The sequence below is a fragment of the Pyxicephalus adspersus genome, chromosome 3 (assembly GCF_032062135.1).
Source record: "Pyxicephalus adspersus chromosome 3, UCB_Pads_2.0, whole genome shotgun sequence".
NCBI classification, from domain to species: Eukaryota; Metazoa; Chordata; class Amphibia; order Anura; family Pyxicephalidae; genus Pyxicephalus; species Pyxicephalus adspersus.
Window position 1 is genome coordinate 51,516,746 of NC_092860.1, and position 24,544 is coordinate 51,541,289.

The 24,544-nt window shown below is 36.0% G+C and overlaps 1 protein-coding gene across 1 annotated transcript in view; it reads right to left on the reverse strand.

Annotated features, from left to right (window-relative positions):
- The window catches only part of DGKQ (diacylglycerol kinase theta), a 94,196-nt gene that overhangs the window by 40,446 nt on the left and 29,206 nt on the right, over window positions 1-24,544 (reverse strand). The window contains exons 3-6 of the mRNA XM_072404560.1: window positions 14,969-15,071; window positions 4,712-4,797; window positions 3,070-3,195; window positions 1,109-1,262 (exon numbers count right to left, since the gene is read on the reverse strand). Of these exons, the coding sequence (XP_072260661.1) occupies window positions 1,109-1,262; window positions 3,070-3,195; window positions 4,712-4,797; window positions 14,969-15,071 (469 nt within the window). The remainder of the gene's footprint in view (window positions 1-1,108; window positions 1,263-3,069; window positions 3,196-4,711; window positions 4,798-14,968; window positions 15,072-24,544) is intronic.

A 24,544-nucleotide genomic window follows, 5' to 3' on the forward strand; every position in this document is an offset into this window, starting at 1 on the left:
CATCCCAAAGACTTGCAAAGCCTTAATTGGGTGATGCTGTTGATTTTGTGTTCCATTTATTGTATACAGATTTTTAAAAATATATTTAAGCACCTAAAGTTACATGCCCAATCTGTGCAATTCAAGCTAAGCTTAACCTAAAAAAAAAATAGCAAACACTGCATGCCAAAACAATCAGATTATAATTGATTGACAGATAGAGGGAGTTTAATGCATTTGTAAAAATGACATACCAGTTTCGCCTGCTTTGTCCCGATTCTTTAGGTACAAGATTGTTCATTATGTCATTATTCATGCTTGTGAACATTACCAACAAAAGGAGTGTTCAAGAAATAGAAGGGACCAGTCAGGCTTAAAGCAGGGTGAGAAAAGTACAGATTTGCACTTTATATTTCTGCATTTATTTAAGTTTTAATATGTAGCTTTCACTGAAGTAACCTCTCCTTACAGATGCTTAAGGGCCATTCAAAATATACTATCTATTAATATAAAGAATTTTTTTGTCAGGACAGACCTGACCCACAGATACACAGAAAGAGGGTGAAGCTTAGTAGTCGTGCAGAAGCACAAAGTAAACAGTAACTAAATATGTATTGAGGTAAAATATACAATTTTAGTTACAAATTTTAAAATAACTACAGTATTTTCATTTTTTTTTAATGTATGTAGTCTATATATTAAGATAGAATATAAATAGATAATACATGGATTATAGTCCATATAATAATAAATACTTTCATATAAATTAAAATAACTTTCCTTTAAATTTAGAGCAGTTACCAAGATCATAATATAAAGTAAAATAGTCTGACCTTAGTTTGACTCCTGTAATAAAGATGGGATTACTGGGCATTTCATTTTGTGTCCTAGCATCATAGGTTTTCTTAGGTCTAATCTTTATAGAAAGATTAGTTATTTTAGCACACTGCATAAAATCCTGATTTTAGTCTTGTAATGCACCACAGAATGAAAATGTCATAACTAGCTTTTTAATAAAAGGACTGAAATATAAACTTGTGAAAGTGAATGCCAAGATCACTTCCAGAAAAGGATAGCAGTGCCAAACCATTTTTAAACAGAGAGCTAAGCTAACAGGAGGAATACAAACCTTGCTCTGATTGAAGATTCTCTGATATTCTAAAGCAATGCAGTTTACTAAAGTTGCGAGACTGTAAGTGAACACAGTTTGGCGGAAGTACCATGTTTCTTAATCTTCCAAATGTGCACTCGTGGTTCAGAGTTATATAACAAGCGGCATGTGCCTATAAAGGAAACAAAATTAGCGATAAATAGACAGAAAATTTACCACAGAATAAAGACAACCAAATCAGTCTTGTTGTATTGCTGGGTTTAAGAGGCAAGTTAGGCTGAGCAGACAGTAACTACTGTTTTTTTTTTTTACACATTTTTGGATTAATAGATGACCAAATACATATTGTAGAAATTTGGAAATTCAAGGAAGCAAAACTTTAGTGTAGTACATGAAAAAAACAAAAACAAATATACATGGTGAGATCTGGTCTGGCTTTAAATGTAATGCTGCAACACTGGAACCTTTCTGAATCAAATGGTACAAAAGGTACATGCGATAATGGTCTTTTGCTCAGTTTCCAATATGCCCACTTAGCTACAGTTTTTCCATTCATTTACTTCCTCCTACTTCAGTTTGTTTTAACAGGTTTGGTGGAAAATCTGGCACCAGTTGTGGTAATTATGACTCTTTAGAGCCTCTTTTTTTTATTATGCTAGAAAACTTAAAATTCGAATTGGGAAAAAAATTCAGAACCATGTTGGTGGCCCGGAAAGCCACAATCAATCAGTCAATAAGTTTAGATAAGTTTACATGAGCCAATATGGAACAGTCAGCGATACCATGGGGTATGAGATGAGGGGGGCGACAATTACTGTTATTTTGGTACCCCATGTGGCCATGTATTTTGTTCTGTTATGGTAAATACAGTTCCTGAAATGGTCCGATTACAGTATGTTCTACAGACAGCAGAGGGAGGTTTTCTCTTCTACTAAATAATATTTAAAAAAAAAAGTTAATTTTAGTTGAATCAAAACATTTTTTTGATATTACAGTAACAGAATGAAACATCCATATGCTTTTTTTAGGGCTTTTTTTGAAATGAGCCTAATATATAAGGTCTTCTGTAGTTTATTTAAACACCAATAAACTTATCTTAACTTGTCCCTTTTGGCCTGCTAGTTGTGTCAAAAAAATTATTTTGGAATATTTATTTCTGAGTACATAACCCTGCCCCTCTAAGAGAAGGGAAAAAGGGTGAGGCTCTGTAGCCCCGATACAGTGGCATGAGTGTGCAATAATGCAATGCGTTACTGGAAAAATCAAGTAACGATAAAGGGAAAAAGCATGAAAACCCTAAAAGAACGCAACTACCACAACTAAGGGCTACTAAGCTGAAGTGCATTTCATTAGTGTGTACTAGATACCCCACATTTACCTATTGTTAAGTAAAGTAGCATGATTTAACCTGGCCTACAACATACATAAATTATTAGAACCTTGGATATGCAGGTATGAAACATATCAATTCCTTGCAAAACAAACTGTTAACAAGTGAAGCAAAACCTTAACAATTCAATGTTTTATTCATAGAAAAAAATAGATTATAAATACCTGAATGGTTTCTGTCATTATTCATGACTGTGAACCTTACCAACAAAAATGAATGTTCAAGAAATAGAAGGGATCAGAGTCAGGCTTAAAGCAATGGCAGGGCGAAAAAAGTACAGATTTGCAATTCATATTTCTGCATCTATTTATGTTTTAATATGTAGCTTTCACTGAAGGTAACCTCTGCTTACGGATGTTTAAGGGCCATTCAAAATATGCCATCTACTATATAAAGAATTTTTTTTGTCAGGACAGACCTGACTCACAGATACACAGAAAGAGGGTGAAGCTTAGTAGTCGTGCAGAAGCACAAAGTAAACAGTAACTAAATATGTATTGAGGTAAAATTTACAATTCTAGTTACAAATTTTAAAATAACTAAAGTATTTTCATTTATAGAATATAAAAAAATAGATTATTATAAATACCTGAATACCACACCATTCACATCTCATGCCAGAAAGGACTTCAGAAGATCCACAAGTCTTTTTGCAGACTTCACATCGAGCACTTGAAGACATATTTCCCTCTCTCCAGTGATGGTGGTATGTATCCTAAGGCACCAAAAAAAAAAAAAAAATGCATTAGTATAGTTGGTAAAAAAAAATCGTTTTACAGGTAGGTTATGCCCTAAAGTAAAAGACAAGGAATATCAACCATGTTCATTACGTGTAAATGAAGATGTTTGAAAGTGTCCAGACATTTCTAATATAAAGAAAAATATAAAAAAACAAACAAATGCAATGGCCATTCTTAGGACCCATATTTATGTTGTGGTAACTTCCCCCTTATTGCACAGACCTATCTAGATGCGATACAGTACTCTTTTTCTGCAGAATACTATTCTGTACAGTAAGGCAATGCACTATACAGAGATGTGGCGTGCTGCCAGCATAGGTCCAGTTTTGGACAGCAGTATATGGTATATATGATTAGACATTGCAATTTTTTGGGAATGTTTTTATTAACACTCTTAAGCACACCATACAATACCAAGCAATTTATTATTTTTTAATGAATTAAAAAATAAAATTAAATAGGTACCAACACATTAGGAATAAAATTGGTCCACAATAGTCACACCCAAGGTTTATGAGAATCAAATATTAAATATAGTAGTTTTCTAAAAGCACCTTAAAAAGTGTTTCACTGGAAATATATTTATCCATAAAGCCTTTAACTGATATCTTAAACCAGAAAACTATTTAGGTTCTGCTTAAAATTGACGATGGACGTCACAAGATTTCTTCTATATCCTTTACTTCTTTTGAATGTTTCTCTGTTTTAGTGGTACTTTGTCACTAGGACCATGACATAAGTTCTGTCCACCTAACTACATCATATACTATAAACGTAGTGACCACTAGGACAGTGGGACAAGGGGGTTTCAGGTAGGCAGGGATAGGCCCATAAGACAAAAGCCTAGTTATGTTATGCTACCAGTTTAGGTGCCAAAAGTGCTTTGAGAAGTTTAGATAGTCATCTTTAAAAGACAACCCATCTTAAAATTCAAAGGTGAACAAAAATTGGAATTGGGCAATCTGATACCAGATATGTGTGTGTTTTTGATCCTTTCATCTCCCATTTTGAAACCCCAAAACAAACACATCTAGTCTGGCTTTAGTGGCTTTATACTATGAGGGTTGTGCTGTGCTGCAAAATACAATGTGGAAAAGACCACACTGATCTGACATCAATAAACTGGTAATTGTCGGGTATGACAGAATCATTATAACTCACACCTAGTGTTTTATATCTTCTGTGCCACATTCCTAACATGCAAAACACTGGTATGATTTATTCTAGCACAACATTGTTCATCTTTGCACTCCTAGCATTTAATTCACAACAGTTTACTACGAAGGGTTTATTTTGAGTTCTGAAAAAAATTAAAGTTTGCTGTTGCCTGTTGCTCTTAAATGGGCTTCCCACTTCATTCTACTGTTGCTCATGTTACCTTAACTACTTTTCTAAAACACAAAGCGTACTATTTGTGCTGTATCTTTTCTTATAAAACCCTTGTAAATTAAACAGTCAATTTTTCTTGAACATTATTCCTTATAAACTTACGTGGTCCTGCTGTCCATCATGATGGCATTGCCGACAGTCACTGCAGGTGAACAAAACACAATCTGCGTGCACATGGAGCTCACAAACTAGAAAACAAAACCCAGAATTGTAGTAAATATGAAATGCTATAAATCTCAGAAATACATTGACCATAAACATACACTCAGATGTAGAAGAAATTTTACCTAATAAAAGCTATGCTTCTACGAATAATGATAATCTTGTAATGTTGCACTAATGTTAAACTCAGCCAGAAGCTGCTTATGCTAGTGATCCAAACTATGGACTAATGGACTACTGACTAAGGCCAATCTGACACTTAGGTGGCTGAAGAAGAAAAAAGTGAAATGGTAATTTCAATTTCCTGGCCTCATAAATCAGTTTGGAGAGATTTGTTGCTCATGCAAAACAGCCCAAATGTTTACAGGACCTGGAGGCCATTTTTGTATTTTAACATTTTTATTAGGATTAAGAGAAACAAAATTTGTACAATAAAATTACAAAGAGGGGAAGCACCATAATCATAAGGTTTATGAACAGAACCTATGTGCTGGAGACTCTCCACCTTAACATTAACAAAGTCAAAATTCATAACAAAGGGAGAGAACAGTGAGGGTGGGGAAGGGGAATGAACCACAATAAACTGTTTGCTCAAGAACCATTATATAATACATTGAAATTCAGTTGAACTAGACGGTCTCAAGCCATTTACAATAGCCGAGGAGGCCATTTCTAAGAAGTAGTCAGCTTTAGAACATAAGACAAAAACCTACAGCTAAAACTGATGTTAAATTGAGAAATACAGTATGGACTAGGGGTATACAAACTTTTGCATAGGGCCTTTTTTAATAAGTTTCTTTTAATGCATTGGTTTATTATTGCAGTTCTATGATAGTTTACAGTTTATTCTATATCACAATAAAAAATACATGCGTTTGGTCTAATTGCTCATGTTTTATTAGAGATATTACATGCTGGACATCCTACAAGTTCTGGCAGGGGGTTCTATATGTATGAACAACTACATGAAGCAACTATTTAGAAACCTTTTCATCAAAGAATTCCCAAAGATCAACTAAAGAATGCAAAAGGTGTACAAATGTACATTGCCAAACAACCAAATTTTGGAGAAACCGATTGGAAGAGATGACCAATATTACCGCCATGACAGTGGAGCAGAAATAGAAATTCTGATGTGGGTATATCACAGGGTGTAAAATGTTACCATGTTATTCAGTATCCAATTCATTTAATTAATAATGTAATCGTTTTTTCAATTGATGTTGATCTGAACATGCAAAAAAGGTGGTTTATAAGCAAGGTTGTGGAGTCGGAGACAAGTTTGGGTACCTGGAGTCGGAGTCGATAAAAATGTACCGACTCCTGATAAATTTAAAATATAATAAAAAAATACAGCAAGTTCAAATGTCCTATTTCACAAATAATAGTCATAATTAAGTACTTCTCTGATGTAAGAATAACAGGCCAAATTATGTCTAAGTTTAGTGCAGGGCCATAGCTTATTTGTGTGTATAGTGCCATGTTGTTTGTATGTATGTATGTATGTATGTATGTATGTTTGCAACAGTGCAGGACTATGTGTATGTTTGTATTTAATTCAAAGAATAAGCTAGTTAGTATAACATATTTTATTTTTATATTTTAGTGAAAGCAGCACCCCATTCACAATGGCAAAAAGGTCTGTCAACAAACATGACAAAGTCTGCTGTTTATGAGCACTTTACATTATCAAGTGATGGGAAACATTATGTGTGCCAATGTATACTTGAAGATGATAGTAAAAAACAATGTGATGCAAAAAATAGCAGTTTCAGTGGGTCTAACAAAAATACACCTACAAGAGCATCAAATTTGAAAAGACACTTGCAGCGTTTTCATCCTAAAGTGTAAGAAGTTGTGAATGAGAAAGAGATCAATGAAAATATTCCATCTACTTGTGGGATAAAAAATGTTCAGAAATCTACTGGAGACCAAACACAACTAGGACGATTCCTTATATCTGACAAAGTTACCATAACAATGACACCAGAAAAATTCAAAAACCACAATATTGAAATGGTAGTAAAGAATTGTGTACCACTATCCTTTTTTTCACAGCCAGCCTTTTTAGGCCGAAATGGAGAAATGGCTAAACAACTTGGTGTTTCTCTGAAAAGAGACAGTATAAGGAAACCTATAATTGAGGAAAAATGAAAAAATGAAGAACTACGAAAAGGTTTGAAGGGCCATTTTGTCTTCATAAAAATGGATGCATGCACACATCACTTATTCAATTCTTTTCCTATTTCAGTTATTTTGCTATTAATCTTAGATTTGTTGATGAAAATAATAAAACAAAGCGAACCTTAGGAGTAAAGGACACCCAGACACATCACACCTGTGATGGAGGATGTTCTAGAACAGGGGTGTCCAAATCTGGCCCGCAAGGTCCTTTTTCTTGGCCCCCAAAGGAATCCTAAATATGAATTGCAGCTGGCCCTCCGGTGCATTGAAATAGCGCTGCTCCTACAATTCCCGGCATTACTCGCGTCTATAGACCATCAGCCTGCCTCTCTGACTATGCGTGGCCCCGCATTGGACTGTTTTACAGACGCAAATAATGCCGGGAATTGTAGAAGCGGCATCACTCGTGTCTATAGCCCATCGCCTTCTGTCTATGCGTGGCTTCGCGTTGGACTGTTTTCTTGACGCAGAGAATTGTAGTAGCGGTGCTATTTCAGTTTCAAGTTTGGCCCGCGACTTTGTCTAAGTTTTTAATTTTGGTCCACTGTGAGTTTGACACCCCTGTTCTAGAAGATTTTGAAATTAAAACGGAACAGATTCTATGTATTGTGACAGATAATGCTTCTAATATGTTGAGCACAATTGAGAAAATGAGTAAAGTAGATGAAGAAAGTGACGGACAGATATTAACCCCCCTAGCGTTCTAATTCTGTCAGTTTTTTGATGCAAAAAGTGATTTTTTTTTTTTGCATAGAAATTTTTGTTAATATTGTGGGCCTGTAATTCTTAGGATTAACTCCCGGGTATGATAATTATATTTATTTATTATAATCATAAATCATAATATAATACATAATTATAAATAATAATTTTTAAAAATAATGAAATAATAGACAACAATGTAATCTTAAAATAAAAAATGAAATAAAAAATGTATTTTTATTTCATGCTGTGTGGTGTTTTTGCACTGTAAAAACCATTTAAAAGCAGATTACATTGTAATCTGCTTTTAAATTTCCCGCCCGGCCACACCCCCCGACGGACCGCGGTCCCCGCTTCACTAGAGGACCATCCGATCGCCGCTGGAGCGCGGGGCAAAGGTAAGGGGGGCTCTTAAAGTGACCCCGAGTGTTACTCGGGGTTACCGCTTTTTGCATTTAAAAGCCACCCCGAGTCACACTTGGGATTACCGCTAGGGAGGTTAAAGGAAGACAGTTCTGCAAGTATTGGAGAAAGTGAAAGCGAAGAGATTAGTGACATGTTGGATAAAGAAGCATCTAAGTTTACTACTATTCAACATATACGTTGTGCTGTTCATACTCTGCAACTTCCAATAAGAGATGGATTGCATTTAAAAGCCACCCCGAGTCACACTTGGGATTACCGCTAGGGAGGTTAAAGGAAGACAGTTCTGCAAGTATTGGAGAAAGTGAAAGCGAAGAGATTAGTGACATGTTGGATAAAGAAGCATCTAAGTTTACTACTATTCAACATATACGTTGTGCTGTTCATACTCTGCAACTTCCAATAAGAGATGGATTGAAAGATCGTCATGCAGCTACTCTAATTGGCAAATTGAGGCAAGTAACCGTTGCAGCCAGTGTCCCTAAAACAGATGCTATTTTGAAAAATTGTGCAGGAAAAGGAGACATTTTAAGTCAAACAACATGCTGGGGAGGCACTTATTTGATGGTAAAGCGTTTGCTTGAACTAAAAGACTTGAAGAACTGGACAATGAAAATGTTTTAATAACTGAAAGCCAGTGAACACAAGTAAAAGCACTGGAAAATCTATGTTCTAACCCCTTTTACTGTCACCAAGAGTTTGCAATCTGAAGATTTAACACCTGGTAAATTCTTCTTGAAATGGAAGAGCTTAATATATTGCCTGAACAAAAGTGGAAGGTTTATAGCTGATGGCATTGAATCAAATAATCAATCAATCAATAATCAAATCTTGTTAGCTGCTATTTATGTTGATCCAATGAGCCGAATTTTGTTGAGCGATGATCATACTGATACTGCAATAAAGGCCCTCTATGATGTAGCAGTTCACATGAAGGGATTACTACCTGAAACACCACCACTGGATGAAACTAAAAGCACTGGTAACTCAGGATCATCCACTTCAAATGAAGAATTAGACTTTGATTTCTACTTGAACAAAATAGAACTTTCAACAGTAAAGCGACGTCGAATGAAAGATAAACAACCAGAAAATGCCCAAAAAAAGATTCCAGCAGGAGTTTTTTTAAAGAATTAAAAGAAGTAGAAAAGTATGATCGCTAATCGAAACTGACTAGAAGAAGCCATCCTCGTTTATCCCGAGATTATTAGTGATGTGTTTTTTGTTCATGTAATTAAGCTTTGTTTTTGTTTTAAAGCTACCAAAGAATGTGGTTCATATTTTTAAACTGGTAAAGTTCCTGTTCCTGATTTTTATGCATGCTATGCTACTACTTATAGCTACTTGATAAAAAAAAAAAAAAAAAAAAAGACATCTTTTGTTTAAACTGGACAATACAGTGGAGCATCAGCTTCCAAGCCAGTGATTGTGTGGTTAAATGGGGTGTATGTTGCCCTTCCTTCAATCAATGGGAAAAATATATTAGCATAATAAATACAGAGGGGTCAGTGGTACCAGAAACTGAGGAGCCGGAGTCGAAGGTTTTATCTACCGACTACACAGCCCTTTTTATAAGAAAGCGTCTTTCTGGCTAAGCTGAATTATGTACTGTAAAAAATCTGAAGTTTTTTACACTTTACTTGCTTACATATTGAGTATGTATGTATATTTATCCACTGTATGTATATCAGATATGTAAATATCATATCTGCCACCAAAATATTAGCAGCAGATCCTTTAAGATCCTTAAAGTCACACAATGCAATGTGCATCCTGCTGCCATGCACCCACACCTGATAATGCAGTGGATTATGCACCCACAACCGCTCACATGATCTAAATAAAAACATGATACATTAGATCTATTTCTTCAAGGCCCAGTTCTAATGCTCACGTCCTTTACATGGACATACGCACCCTAAATGGATAGCCTACTTGCAATACTATACACATGCTAATGCAGAGCACTAGTATAAACTGCTCTTGAATCTTGTGAAACAATCAACTGCAGCAGAAAGTTTATTTTACACTGCAAATATGCAGTTATGGAATTGTAGCTGCAGGAGTACCTAGACACACAACAGAAATTGGTCTTCCATTTTATTGTGGAATTTAGGATAAAGGGTACATTTGTCAATTAACTACCTGGACACAATTAACATTTTTCAGTGTTCCCTATAACACAGCAAATCCATTTTAAAGTGATAGACAGGATTTTTTTTTCTTATTGCTAGTTTGAGTTGGCTGTACTTTTGATAAAAACTCAACACTTAATGATTTATTTGTAGTAGAAATATGTAACTTCCTGTGACCAGATGGTATGGAGTGTATGAATTTAAATATATCAATTGAGCAAACAGGTTGTTGTGGGGAATGGGTGATCATACCAAGAGAAATACAGAGGCCACCAATGCCGACTTCCTGCATGATGCCTTGCCTGGCCGTTTCTGGTCTCACCAATTTTTGGGTCATTGTTCCAGTTTTGCGGTTGTGAAGCCAAATCAGACAAAATGCAGGCCTTCTGTATGTCCTACCCTTAAAATGAGTCAGTGACTCGGTATCTAGGAACCTGTATCATATAGACAAGTAGCAGTTTCAAAAGGAGTTCAGCTACCGCAAGCTTTGGGTTTTCCTGCGTTTATTTGTTTGTAAGAGGAAAGGGAGTTATCTCCTTGCTTGTCAACCTAGGAGAGATATCTGGATTACAAGCAGACAACGTTTCCCACAGAAACTTTGCTAAGTGAGTCACTGTCTGTATAAATTGTACTGTAGATATAATAAAAGTTTATATAGATTCTGTACAAACCAAGTTCAGTCATTGTTTAACATCATACATTTGGGTATATCTAATCCAGTTTATTGCATTTTTAAATTAGTGAACCCAAGAAATTATAAATCCTAAATACATTACTAAACCACTCCAAATTTGAATACTGGAAATCAAACTACAACAGAAGAGTCCATTTATAAAGCTTGAGTTATTTTATCACTACGGGAACAAGCATCAAATTGCACAGAAATCATTAAGGCAGAGGAAGCAGTAATGATTTTTGGGCATTACCCTGCTATAGGATAACATTGAGCAATTCATGAAAAAGGATACATTTTCAATATCTACAGTAGTTTATCTTGTATAAAGCTTATGTGCTCCAATATATACAGCTAATAGCTATAAGGAAATAAATTATTAAGAAAATCCCTCTATTGTTTATTTGGAAAAAATGCAGATGAGGTGATACATTATTTAAACAGTAATAAAATAATATTACACAGCTACTAAGGGGCTTGTGGGTGGAAAAGAGACACTGCTGGAGGTTGGATAAAAGGTTCATGTTTTTCGTAAATGTTTGGATAAATTACACTAAGGTTCTCATGAAAGTTATGCCATGTAACCCATGATTTTCATTTTTATGTGACCACATGAATTTCACCCCTGGATACTATATTACATACTATATCATTTTTGAGCATATTATCTCTCTTCCTGTCAAAATCAGGATCCAAACCCAGGGCTGCCTCTGTCTCTGTTAGTAGCTCTACCCAGTAAACTTTGCAGACAAGCTTCTCAGATACCCTGTGTTGTGATGAATTAAACTTCCTGCTCCTCCCTCTGACTTCTATTTTAAGCCCTGCCCTGGATTTCCTCATTGCCAGTGTCTCACCTTGCTACTGCATTGCCATTTCTGCTATTCGCTTGTGTACGAGCCTTTGGCTACAAAATTACAGACTACTCTTGCTAGCTGTCTTTAACCTCAATTACCTGGATACTGGCTTTGGCTCACTCCCTGTCCATGCTCCTGCATAATTACATCTACTGGTGTACTGAACCCAATGTGTTTATCATTGCGGACTCACTTGTTTCTACAGCTATTGGATTCCAAGCACGTTCCCAGATCATAACAATCCCTCCCAGGACTTTTGTTTTCAATTTTTTTGCCAGCATTCTCACAGAGTAATTGGGAAATCCCTAGAACAAAGTTGACCCAGATGTGGGTGCCCCATGCAAACTGTAACTAGCATATATAGACTTGTATATGGGGATACTCCAAGTGGCTGAGAGACTTCGAAGAGGAGTAAAATTTGTGGATGGTGCTATTCCGAACTCAACAATATTTTTCTGGTTTTAAGAAGGTTCATGTTGCTTAAAACTCCATGTATGCACTATCTACCAGTTGAGGAAATGTAAAGCACAGTTGTTCTATAGCTTTTCTCTATATGCCCTAAGAAAGCCAAAAAGGGTGAAACGCGTTGGCACAGGAGACTTTGCACTGTAACAAACAACTGGTTTTTGAACTATCTGCTTTTAAGGTTTATCTGTATATGCATATATGCTTAGTCACAACTGAACATTTTATTGTTTGCAATAGTTGGCTTTTAGAATACTATAATAAAGTTTGCATTTTTACAAAACTATTTTCTCTAGTGCCACTTCAAAAGACTTCTACTCCTTCCCCTTCCCTTCCCTTGTGTCCTACCCTCCTCTTTCCAGTATCCTCCAAATTAGGCTAGGCACGCTGCACATTTCTGGAGCTGACACCTGAGCCCCCTTGTACCCCTTCCTCCTCTCTCTGCATTCACTTTTTTTATGACACTCTAGTCACTGTGAGTACTTTCACAGCATCCCAAACTCCCATGTCTTACTCAATAGTGCATTATTTGGGTAACTTTATTTTCGGTTTTGAGGAGTTCATGCAGCTGCTTGGCATGAAAGGTCATTTAAGCCTAAATTATGCAATTTTTTTATTTTTTAATATCTCTTGGATTATTGGTTATAATAATCAAAATCCAGCATTGAAGAAATTTTTTGGGGCAACTAATGCCATTTACTTACTAAAAACGTTCATTATCCAAGTCCTTTAGATTAAGGGACATCATTTTTTTTTAATTTTATTTAGAAAGTAAAATATTTAAAGTTTCAATTTAAGAAGTTTAGTTACTGTGTGTGCTTATAAACCATGTAGAAGGCTTGCAATGGATTCTCCTCAGGAAAAGCTACTTTTTTTTATCCAAATACTATTTAGTATTGCTTTGTTTAAGGGCATTTCCTTGTGTAACAGGAACGCCAGCATTTTCCACCTATATCAAAACATGTGGTTAAAATAACAATGCAACAGCCAAATCATCTAAAAGGTATTTTGTCAGATGTAACCATATATAGAGACCCCTGAGAATAATTAACTCCCAGCTTGAAGGAATGCCAGCATGAGCTAATTGCTCTGTCAATTATCTATTGCAGGAAGACATTATATATTGACTTCCTTGTTACTCAGATATAGATATAGACCAGATTAAAAAAAAAAAGCCAGCTAACATTATCAGTCAGAAATGTATATAACACAGAAATCAACATAATAATGCATAGAGCTTCAGAAAGCACATTCATTGTCCATATTTTACTTATATTCAGACACAATTACAGGTTATCAGATAATTTTGCATAGTAAATTTAAGCAGTTATGCAATAAATAAAATTTACAAATTAGGCCAAAAAAAATCTTCCTTATTCTTATTGGTTCTGTAATCTAAAAATGCACCAAAGCAAGCAGAGGGGATGCCATGCAGACCTGGTGATCCCTACAACTAAAACCTACTTTTATATTTTTTTTTTTCTCACTAACAAAAAGTTTAGTTTAGAGCCCTGTGCTGAACCCCCGCAGCTCTAAAACTCCAAATTTTGTATGATCCCCGAAGGCATTAGGGGAAGCATTGGTTTGTAAAGGTGCCGTAATGGTAGTGTCATGTAACATGTCCTCTGTCTACTACAGCACATCATGGGACTTCAACCAGTTTTAGTATATTCGTAGTCACTATCTCCTTACATATGGACCAGAAACCCAATCAAAGTAAGGGTAAGTAGCCTGTAACGTACAGCAAATATGCAGTTCTAGACATATATTTATAAATAAAATGTGTATTTTCTACTTCTGCAAACTCTAACAGGTACTGAAGTAGTCAACCTTTTTTGCATTTACCCCAAAATAGAAAATGACTCAAGAATAATGATTTTGTTCACACTGCAATAGCTGTACGAGTAGTGTTGAACCAGTGGCACAACACCTCAATGTGTTGCATTAACGTACATGTTTCTATGTCACAATATGTGCATTAATTCAACTAACAAGACATGCGTTTCTGCACTGGGTTACCATCCATTTATTGGCATAGCAACAAATTTTGGTGGATTGTGCTGCGTTAAGCTAACACAATTACACAACCAACATACTGAGAACAGGCCCTGACCCACAACCATGATGTGTGAACATTAAGGTAAGCACACAACGGATATCCTGTAAAATACAGGTATTAGAATTGTGTTTTAGATATCAGTTTCAGATGCTTAATATAATTTAGACATTTTGACCTGCAAAAGCCATGCTGAATTGCATTTGACTGGGTGGTATTGTAATAAAAATGTCTATGAACATGGGGATATGTACAGCCATTTACTGGACTCCACAAAACATAAAAGAACAGCAACAAAACAACTGACTACCCTCTGTAAATATTACTCAATGAGCAGAATTTTGGGGTAACAGAAAACTAAAACAGTTTACCGATTTGTACGACTGTACTTTACAGCATCTGAGTACTTGTCCAAATAGTCCCATATTAGGAAAGATGGCATGAAACAGAAAAGACAATGGACTTGCAGACTTAATGGAACTGGGTTTGCAAAGACCCACAGGTTCAATTATGACAAACACTAATGACCAATTGATTACACAAATATCTAAATTATTTCTTATTAAAAGGAACCAAGCATTTTCCAGAATTTAAAGTCAATATCATGGTAATGGGTTAAAAAAACAGAGGGGGCCTAAATTCGCAAATGGCGGGCGGGTAAGAGATGTTATCATTCTAAACTTATCATCATGCCTTAGGATTTACCTTCACATCGTAGGGCCAGACTATCATCCAAAAGTTTTCTACAAACTGCGCAGAACTTCCTTTTGTAATGTCCAGGTGGACGAAAGCAATGGGAAACTGGAATCTGTCAAAATAATTATAAAAGTATGGTTACACTTTCATTCATTAGGTTTAGGAAAACAAAACAGAAACACGTCTAGGCACCTATACAGGTTTTAATGCATAAGACCCCAAGATAATGCAAGAAATACTTTCATTATGGGTGTAGAATATACTTATAACTTGTTTATAGATAACTAGTCCTTTTAGCACATCTGACTTAGAAATCCGGTCTTTTCGGGCAGAATTCAAATATTTTTTCAGCCAAAATAATTCTACATACATACATATTACACATATACTTATATAGAGAGAGACATACACACACACACTGTTTACCTACCAGTTTAGTATATTTGACAACCTATTAAATTAGACTTATCTGCCCTGCAGTACTGTCTCACCTAGTAGTGGAGATAAACTGATCTTTATCTGCTGCATTTTTACTTTTAGGTCTTCCTCTGACCATTACCTTGAGAGTGGACAGTGAAAAAAGAAGTATGCAGATTAATGAGTGCAATTCTCTATCACTTTGCTCTTTCCTACCAGTATGTTCTATGCACTTCAGCACACCTGAATGTCCTAGCGCTACTTCTCACTTTCCTCTCTAAAATCTGCTGCACAGGGCCTGAAGGTAAATGCCAGTAAAGTTAAGATACTTTTACTGCTTGTAGTTAATAAAAAAAAAAAAAACAATGAATCGAGGATGCATTAATTAATACACAACTGCATTATTGTGTGTCTTTTATATTTTAACTTTACAAATTTTAATACAGGGTGGTTCATGACATTAGTGTCACAGAGCATTATGTTTTTTTTTCTAAAGAAGGAAAGCCACCATCATCTATTGTTTTCTTACTGCTCCTCCCTAACTAAAAGTCTGCACAAAGCAGTCCAGAGCAGAGAAGGGAAAAGCAATTATCATTCAGTTACCCATGTATAATCCTATGTTTTCACAATAGCAGTTTTAATTCTAAAATATTTACATGCTTTATCAAAAATTTACTTAAAAAATGTTTTTGTCCTGAACGTAATACCTAAAGAAAAGCAAAAAAAAAAATAAAATAACCATGCATCAAACATTATGAGCAGTGCACAGCTATTTACCAGATAGACAATGAATAAACCAAATAGATACTGTGCCTTAAAGTACATGTTTGGCAGCAAAAACAGGCCCTACATATGTATATCATCTGTGTATTCAGCTGTTTGCATGGAGTTTAGCTTTATCTAGTTTGTCACCTGTAAAACCAGTTCTATTTTTGTGCCATTATTAGAATAGAGAATACAAAAAAAAAAAAAAAGATTAAAAAGCCATTACATCACAAATACCTATTGAAGGCAAAGCAGTTTTTCTAAACACAGAGCTCATTCCATATAACAATTCAAAATGAAATCTAACTTTTTTTTTTATTAAAACTAATGTGATAAATAATTTGTGTAGGTTTAAACTCCAAACTTACTAACGAACTCTGCATTATAAAAAATTCACGGTACAACAATCCTCTCGTCTGCTTTGTGTTGCGTGGTTTGGAAAGTGTTCAATGTTGTTCACCTGAACATTGCCAAAACACATAACATATGCAGCTCTAGCTAAACAAAGCACAATGTTAACAAGTCTAGTCATGCTTTCCCTAAAGGGAGAAGAGGACTTCTTGCAAGAAAGCAACTATATATGGTAGACAAAAATATACATATCAAATGTCTGCCAAGAGAGTTACATTCCATTTCAAGCAGTAGCAAACATTTGCTTTGTGATGTAATAACAAAAAAATTAAACAAGAAAATGGTTTATGAATATATATTTTACTATATATAAAAAGAAGAATATGAGGAAAGTTCATTGTAAATTATTTGGTATTTGTGCTTTTTTTAGAAGACCATTTTAGATTTTTAGCCCCCATGTGCATAAAATAAAATAAATAAAAATCACATTCTGATCATCTCTAATGCTTTTTTCCTACTGTTGTACCTCTTCCTGCCTTTACCACAATCATGTTTCCCCTTTGATAAACCACACCAACAGCATGATAAAGATCAGTTAAGCCTGTATAGATATGATTTTACTATGAAGAGACAATTTCATGCATGTTCTGATAAGCCGAACCTGCATATTTAGAGCCTGTGTAAAAGGGCCTTGGCCTTGTGTTGATGACATCAGTCTGGAACACTTATGAAATCGTTCAGAATTCAATGATTTGTTCGGTTGTAATCTTTTTTTCACCTTCTTCAAGCAGGTTTTACAATCTCATAGCTTTCCGAAAAGGGAAAAGAGAAGCCATTCCGAAATGAACAAAAGTCTGTTGACACTGACCCTAAAAAGAAGGGTCCAATTTCAGTCTATGGAGGTGGCAGACATTGCCAAAATTGGGAAGTGCAGAACCGTTTGTTACAATGTTACCCATTTTCTTACAAACTGTTTAAGGAAAAAGAAAGAAAAAAAAAAGCTTGGAACAGCCAAGAATTTAGTTTAACAAAGAATTTTGTAAGAATGCTGCCTGTAATTCCTGAATCTAAATTCCTGGAAAATATGCATAGTTCTCCCCAGCACGTTTTTGGGGGGCAGGACGCCCTGCTCTGGTCACTCTGTTCTCTGCTGATAAGAGCGGATTGCTGATTAGAGCCGGACGGAGGGAAAAGAGCACAGCACAGCTATGAAGAGATTGGGACCCAGGCTGTGCCTCCCCTTCTCATACCTGTGCAGTCGTTTGAGAAAAAAACCAAACAAAAAAAAAAAAAAAACACATCGTGTAAACAATGTATCCGCCCAGTGGGCGTGTGTAATGACATCATCAAAGCAGTATGTGAAAATTTCAGGGTGTAAAGGGAACACATACTTAGCACCATTCACAATTTCAGCATCCCAGCTTTTACAAATTTCATGATATGGGGATCAGAATTGTAAAAATAGGTGAAAATACATTTGGTTCGCAGTATTAAAAGCAAGTGCGCCTTGGAGTCCTTAATTAAAAATGCAAATTGGAGACCCCCAGGTCCACTTACATAGAAAGGAGAATTGGGGAAGGGCCTCTCTAAATTTATACCTTTCTCTTACAAATCTATAACTGTCATACTATGTTACTCTATCTCCTTCTCTTTGAACCCCAATTTCCCTAGAATTGTGGGGTGTACAAAGCCAAAAATGTAGGTGTAGTGGCAGGACATCTTTAGATAACCCCCCCATACTAAAATGTAATTACTATGGCAAACGCACTGCCCTGTATCACATTACTGCCCACTTCTAAAACTTGAACACCAGATTCTTTAGAATGGGGAGGTGTAGGGAACTGAAAATGTGTGGAGAACATCTGTGGATAACACCCCCTAAAATTTTATCACAATGGCATCATTAGAACATAAAAAACTGGTAGGGAACAGTCATGTGTAACAGGGAAGTGTGTTTTGACGGACAGAGTTTATGTACTGATGCCATGGTGATGAAAGTTTGGGAGGTGTTAGCCACAAGTGTCCCCCACTTGCACCTTGATTCTGTTTATCTGCACTTGTCTGTTCTAGAGAAATTAGGGATCAAGGTAGGGAAGCAGAAAGTTTGATGGGCAGAGGTTTTTATGTTCTAATGATGCCATGCTAAAAAATTTTTTAGGGGTTTATACATCTGTCCCCCACATTTTTAGTTTCCTGCACCTCCCAATTACAAATAAATTGGGATTCAAAGAACAGAAGCTGAAAGGGCAGCATAGTATTACAATTATAGTTGGTGAAATGTAGGTAAAATATTTAAAGGGACCCACCCCAATGCTTCTTGCTATGTAAGTGGCCCCGGGGGTACTTAATTTGCATTTCCAATTTTGGGCTCCTAGTTGCACTTTCTAATAAAACAGCACCCCAAATGTTCAATTTCCACAAGTTTTTAAACTCATGATCTCCATATATTGAAATTCTTGAAATTAAAAAAGAAATGTTGGTTATCAGTAGCTATGAGAGTCCCCTGTGTACCCAAACCATTTTAGGTAATTACGATTACAATTACAATTTAGGAGATCTGAAGGATTGAACACATTGAGTTGTTAGGTGGCAGGATCTGACAAGCAGACTTGACACTCACAGCTATCACACTGCGGGTGGATAAATTTCACAGGAAGTTTTTGTTTTTGGCAGTGATGAGAGGAGAGCACTGGCTGTCTTGCCCCCATCTGCAATCACATGCATGATGCTCTTTGTGTTACCTAGGTATAGCCCTAGGAGGTGACATCTGAAGTTAGCCATTGGCAGTAAGGTTGTATTAGCTGCTTTTACCCCTCAATTACCTTTCGCCAGGAACCACTGCTGTTTGAAAAACTGCTAGGCCTGAAAAGCCCAGCACTTACCGCCTGTTCCCAATCCCAGGTGCCCAGCAGTTACCAAGTAGTCACTCAGGAGGGGCATTTTTTTTTTTTTTACTGCCAATGTGAACTAAGCCTTATTTGTTAAAGCCACATTGATGACAATATTACACTACTACAAGGGATTACACTATTAAAACATGGAACAGTAGGGAGTTGGATTAAAATACACAGCACTGGACTGTTGGGACAGAATACAAAAAAATGGAAACATTGTACATTCTAACAAGCCAGGCATTAGAGATTTGGAACAAAGTATAGGGGTTAAGAAGAACACTGACACCATACCATAGCAGGGGTTACTGGAAACATATGGCATAACTAGGAACTCTAAATTTGCCGTATCTAGCCCCGCCTGGGGGTTGTGCAGTCTGGTAAATATGTAAAAACACAAAACTGGCTGCTCAGAAATACAAATCTTTTGGCAGATATGACAGTTCACATTTTTGTTTAACATAGTTAAAATAATTTAAAAATTAAAATTTAAATCTGCACCTATTGTTACTCTGTTGACACAGCTCACAATGTAATAAATCCTTATATAAGCTTCTTTAACACCTTTTTGCAAATAAGTCTGATTGCTTAATTTTTGAGCAATAACAGATTTGTTGAAATACCTCTATGAACTCCATTTTACAAATAAAACTGTAGCTGCAAATACCCAAATAGAACAAGTATCCCACCCAGAACAATACCTTAAAAATATCCAAGCTACCTGGATCTCAAATTTCATGACAGCCACAAATTAACCTAGATAGCTTAATTCTCAAGATAACCTATTTTCATTTTTTACCCCTTCTATACAGTTTCTGAATAGTACATTCTTGTTTCGCTTTTTTACCCCCAGTTTTTCTGGTGTGAATAACTCCCCACATGCTATCTCTCTCTCTTCCTTTTCATCCCCTCTCCTCCACCTGCTCTTCTTTTTCACCTCATTACCCTTTAGCCCCACAATTTTAGCTATGTGGGTTACACTAAGGAGGGAGAAGGGGAGCTGCTAAAGGACTACCTTAGCAAAAAATAACTGTTCCCTTTGAAACTCATTAAAGCTAAATTATCTACAGAAATAAAATACAGTAGTCCTGACTGTACAGTATAGTTTGAAAATCATAGACCAGAATATAGAATTGCAATTTAAAATGTCACTATATAATCCACCAATCAGTCAAATGTTCTAATTCTATAATTTCTTTCCTTTGCAGTTTCACTTTCAGGTTTAGGATTCCGGTATATTCCCATCCTTAATGGATCTTACTATATCTTATTGAGCGTTTTATTAGTCTACTGGGTTCCTGTTGCATTCAGCCTCTTTAAATAAATCTTTAAAATTTAAATTTTGATGTTAAAATGTTAACAATAGTTTTCTTTTATATCTTTGACTAGAATTGAAGTAGGGATAACAATGTGCAGATTGCTGAAAGGGACAGAAGTACCTAAGCTTTCCCATTTCAATGAGCTTCTCAAAATTGGTCCACAGGCTCCCCTGACATACAAGATTTATCATTACTTTTGCTGGAGGTGCACCACTGTTCTTTGGTCTCTGTCCTGCAAATATTTTGTTTCAACATCAATTAGCTGATTCAAATGGCCACAGACCAGGCCGCCGTTTTGACTTTAGCTCAGGACAAATAAACAACGTTGCCCACAGCTTGCCTGTCATGTTATACAGGGTTTCTATAGGAAGAACTTGTGATGTTGCCTGAACCGCAGAACTCTTTTAATATCACATATGAGTATTACGTACTGGCTTGAAGCTACCATTGTCCGCAGTAAGTCATATTTGTTGGAAATCCTACTGAACATTGGTGAAGATTGTTTCTGTTAAGTATTAAGCATCACTGATGTGGCCACTGTATGGAAAAGAGAAGCACAAAGAGTATGTTGTCCACAGAAAACCATAAGATTTTCCTATTTCTTGACTTTACTAGACAGGTAACAGCTAAAACACACAGTAACCTGATAAGAACCAGGAAATGTATTTACTGACAATACACAAAACAATGGAGTTGATTTAATAAAGGATTTCAGATGTTCACTAGGCATTTCTGCAAGGGATAATTCACTTAGCTTAGTGAATGAGAAGGGAAGTAGCTTCCAGTGGACCTGTACATAGCTTTACCAATAACCCTCTAACTGAACATTAAGGCTGCCCTTTTTTGAATGTTACCTCTCATTAACATTACATTGATTTAATTGTGGTGAAAATGGGTTTAATTTCAAAAAGTAGTTAAATAAGAAGTAAACCTAAAAATGCCCAAAAAGAAATACACTTACCTTTAATCCCGCAGAGCAGTTGATCGGTCCAGAGGTTTCTTCAATCGGGTCCTGCGTCGTTCGAGTATCCATCATCGGGCTGGTGGCCTAGGTACCATCTTCTCCTCTTCTTCCAGGTTTTTCTTCCTACGTCACACAACGCAGGCGTGGCATCGGGTGATGTAGATTGGGGGGGAATTGACGTTCTCACTGCAGATACATGGAATCAGCAATTTTGTCCCATGTTGACAAAAGGGTTCCTGCGTGCACAGAAGGAGCATCCAAGAGCTTCCCGGGATATGTGACGTAGGTATCCCTGGAGGCTCTTTGCTCCCATTTATTCTCAATCAAAATAAGGGGGTGGTGCTGCTTTAAGTCTCTCAGCTACGTACACGTCAGATGACTGTAGCCTAATATGAACAATAATGCTCTTCTCATGCCAAAATCTGATGTATAGACCAGTCCCCTGATGTTGGGAATGACTGCTATGTTTTCCTGAATGGTGCTGTGTGTACAGTGCTCATTTATTTGTTACTGCAAATGACCAGGAAAAATTGTATCCAGAGACAGTAAGATGACGTCTGTGGTAAAATCACACTGACCGCAAAAGAAAAAAAAAAAACATGTCTAGTAGACAAGGCTGTGGAGTCTGTAGATAAATCCTTCGACTCTTCAGTTTCTGGTACCCCCGACTCCGAGAAAAACTTATGGTAAAAATATTGTTATATTATTTTATAATAAATGTATTGATTTATGAATAACTAGAGGGTCTAAATTTTTCTGTGAAGTTTGAATGCAAAATAATTTTTTGACAAGGGCGAAATTTTTTTTTTTGTGAAATTTGTTTGCAAAGGTGTGAAGTTTGAATGTAAAAGTGTGAAGCTAAAATGAGATTCACTGTAAAAAGCTAATAGATTTTCCACATTGATTGAAGGAAGGAAACCTACACGCCAACTACAGAACTACTGGCCAAGAAGCTGATGCTCTACTGTATTGGCCAGTTTAATCAAAAGACAAAAAAATAAAAACTAAGCTTTTATTTATTGTTTTTAACAAGTTTTAAAAGTATGAACCAAATTCTTTGGTAGTTTAAAAACAAAGCTTAACTACAAAAACAAAAGCTGGAGAACCTAAAACAGTATATTAAACTTGGAATATAGATTTGTAGAGTAGAATAGCTATTAAATGCAATCCCAAAATAACTCAATGTAGTGTTGTTCTAAGAAACAGAAAGCTTCTGCCAGATGCATTTTCATAGAAGCTCTTAAATCTTACTTGATTATTTTTAGAGCTGAAAATAGTCTTTCAACACGGACTTGGGTGTATGGCATTGCTGTTGCGGTTCTAGCCACATCACTAATAATCTCGGGATAAACAAGGATGACTTCTTCTTCAGTCAGTTTCGATTAGCGATCATATTTTTCTACTTCTTTAACTCTTTAAAAAAAAAAACTCCGTCTGGAATCTTTTTATTTGGACATTTTCTGGACATTTATTTTTCATGCATATGCAACATTGCTTTACTGTTGAAAGTCCAATTTCGTCCTAGTAGGAATCAAAGTCTAATTTTTCATTTGAAGAGGATGATCCTGAGTTACCAGTGCTTTTAGCTTCATCCAGTGGTGGTGTTTCAGGTAGTAATCCCTTCATGCGAACTGCTACATCATAGAGGGCTTTTTTGCAGTATCAGTCCGGTCATCGCTCGACAAAATTCGGCTTATTGGATCAACATAAATAGCAGCTAACAAGATTTGATTATCCAGTAAGAGATTCTCTCTTTTCTTCATTGAAGATTCAATGCCATCAGCTATTAACCTTCCACTTTTGTTCAGGCAATATATTAAGCTATATTAAGAAGAATTTACCAGGTGTTAAATCTTCAGATTGCAAGCTCCTGGTGACAGTAAAGGGGTTAGAAAGTAGATTTTCCAGTGCTTTTTTGATTGAAAATGGCTCCTTTTCCTGAATGTCTTTTCAAAATGGCATCTGTTTTAGGGGCCCTGGCTGCAACAGTTACTTGCCTCAATTTGCCAATTAGAGTAGCTGCATGACGATCTTTCAATCCATCTCCCTTTTGCAAGTTGCAGGATATGAACAGCACAACGTATATGTTGAATAGTAGTAAGCTTAGATGCTTCTTCAACAATGTTATCCAAAATCTCACTATTCTCTTCGCTTTCACTTTCTCCAATACTTGCAGAACTGTCCTCCTTTAAAATCCGTCTGTCACTTTCTTCATCTACTTTATTCATTCTCTCAATTGTGCTCAACATATTAGAAGCATTATCGGTCACAATACATAGAATCTGTTCCTTTTTAATTTCAAAATCTTCTAGAACATTCTTCACTAACTTCTGAAGACAGTCACTGGTGTGATGTGCCTGGGTGTCCTCTACTTCCAGGGTTTGCGTTATTGTTTTATTATTTTCATCAACACATCTAACATTAATACAAATTAATTGACCTGGCATGCATCCATTTTTATGAAGACAAAATGTCCCTTCAGACCTTTTCGTAGTTCTTCCTTTTTACATTTGTCCTCTTCAATTAATAATTAAAAATAAGTTTATACTTTCTCTTTTCAGAGAAACACCAAGTTTTTAAGCCATTTCTCCAATTAAAAAAAGGCTAAAAAGGCTGGCTGCGAAAAGAAGGATAGCGATACACTATTCTTTACTACCATTTCAATAATACGGTTTTTTAATTTTTCTGGTGTCATTGTTATGGTAACTTTGTCAGATTTAAGGAATCTTCCTAGTTGTGTTTGGTCTCCAGTGGATTTATGAACATTTTTTATCCCAGAAGTAGATGGAATATCTCTATTAACCACCTAGCCGGTATGCCCGACCTTCGTACGGGCAAAAAAAAATGGCTAGGATGGTTAACCCCGTAATTTTGTCAC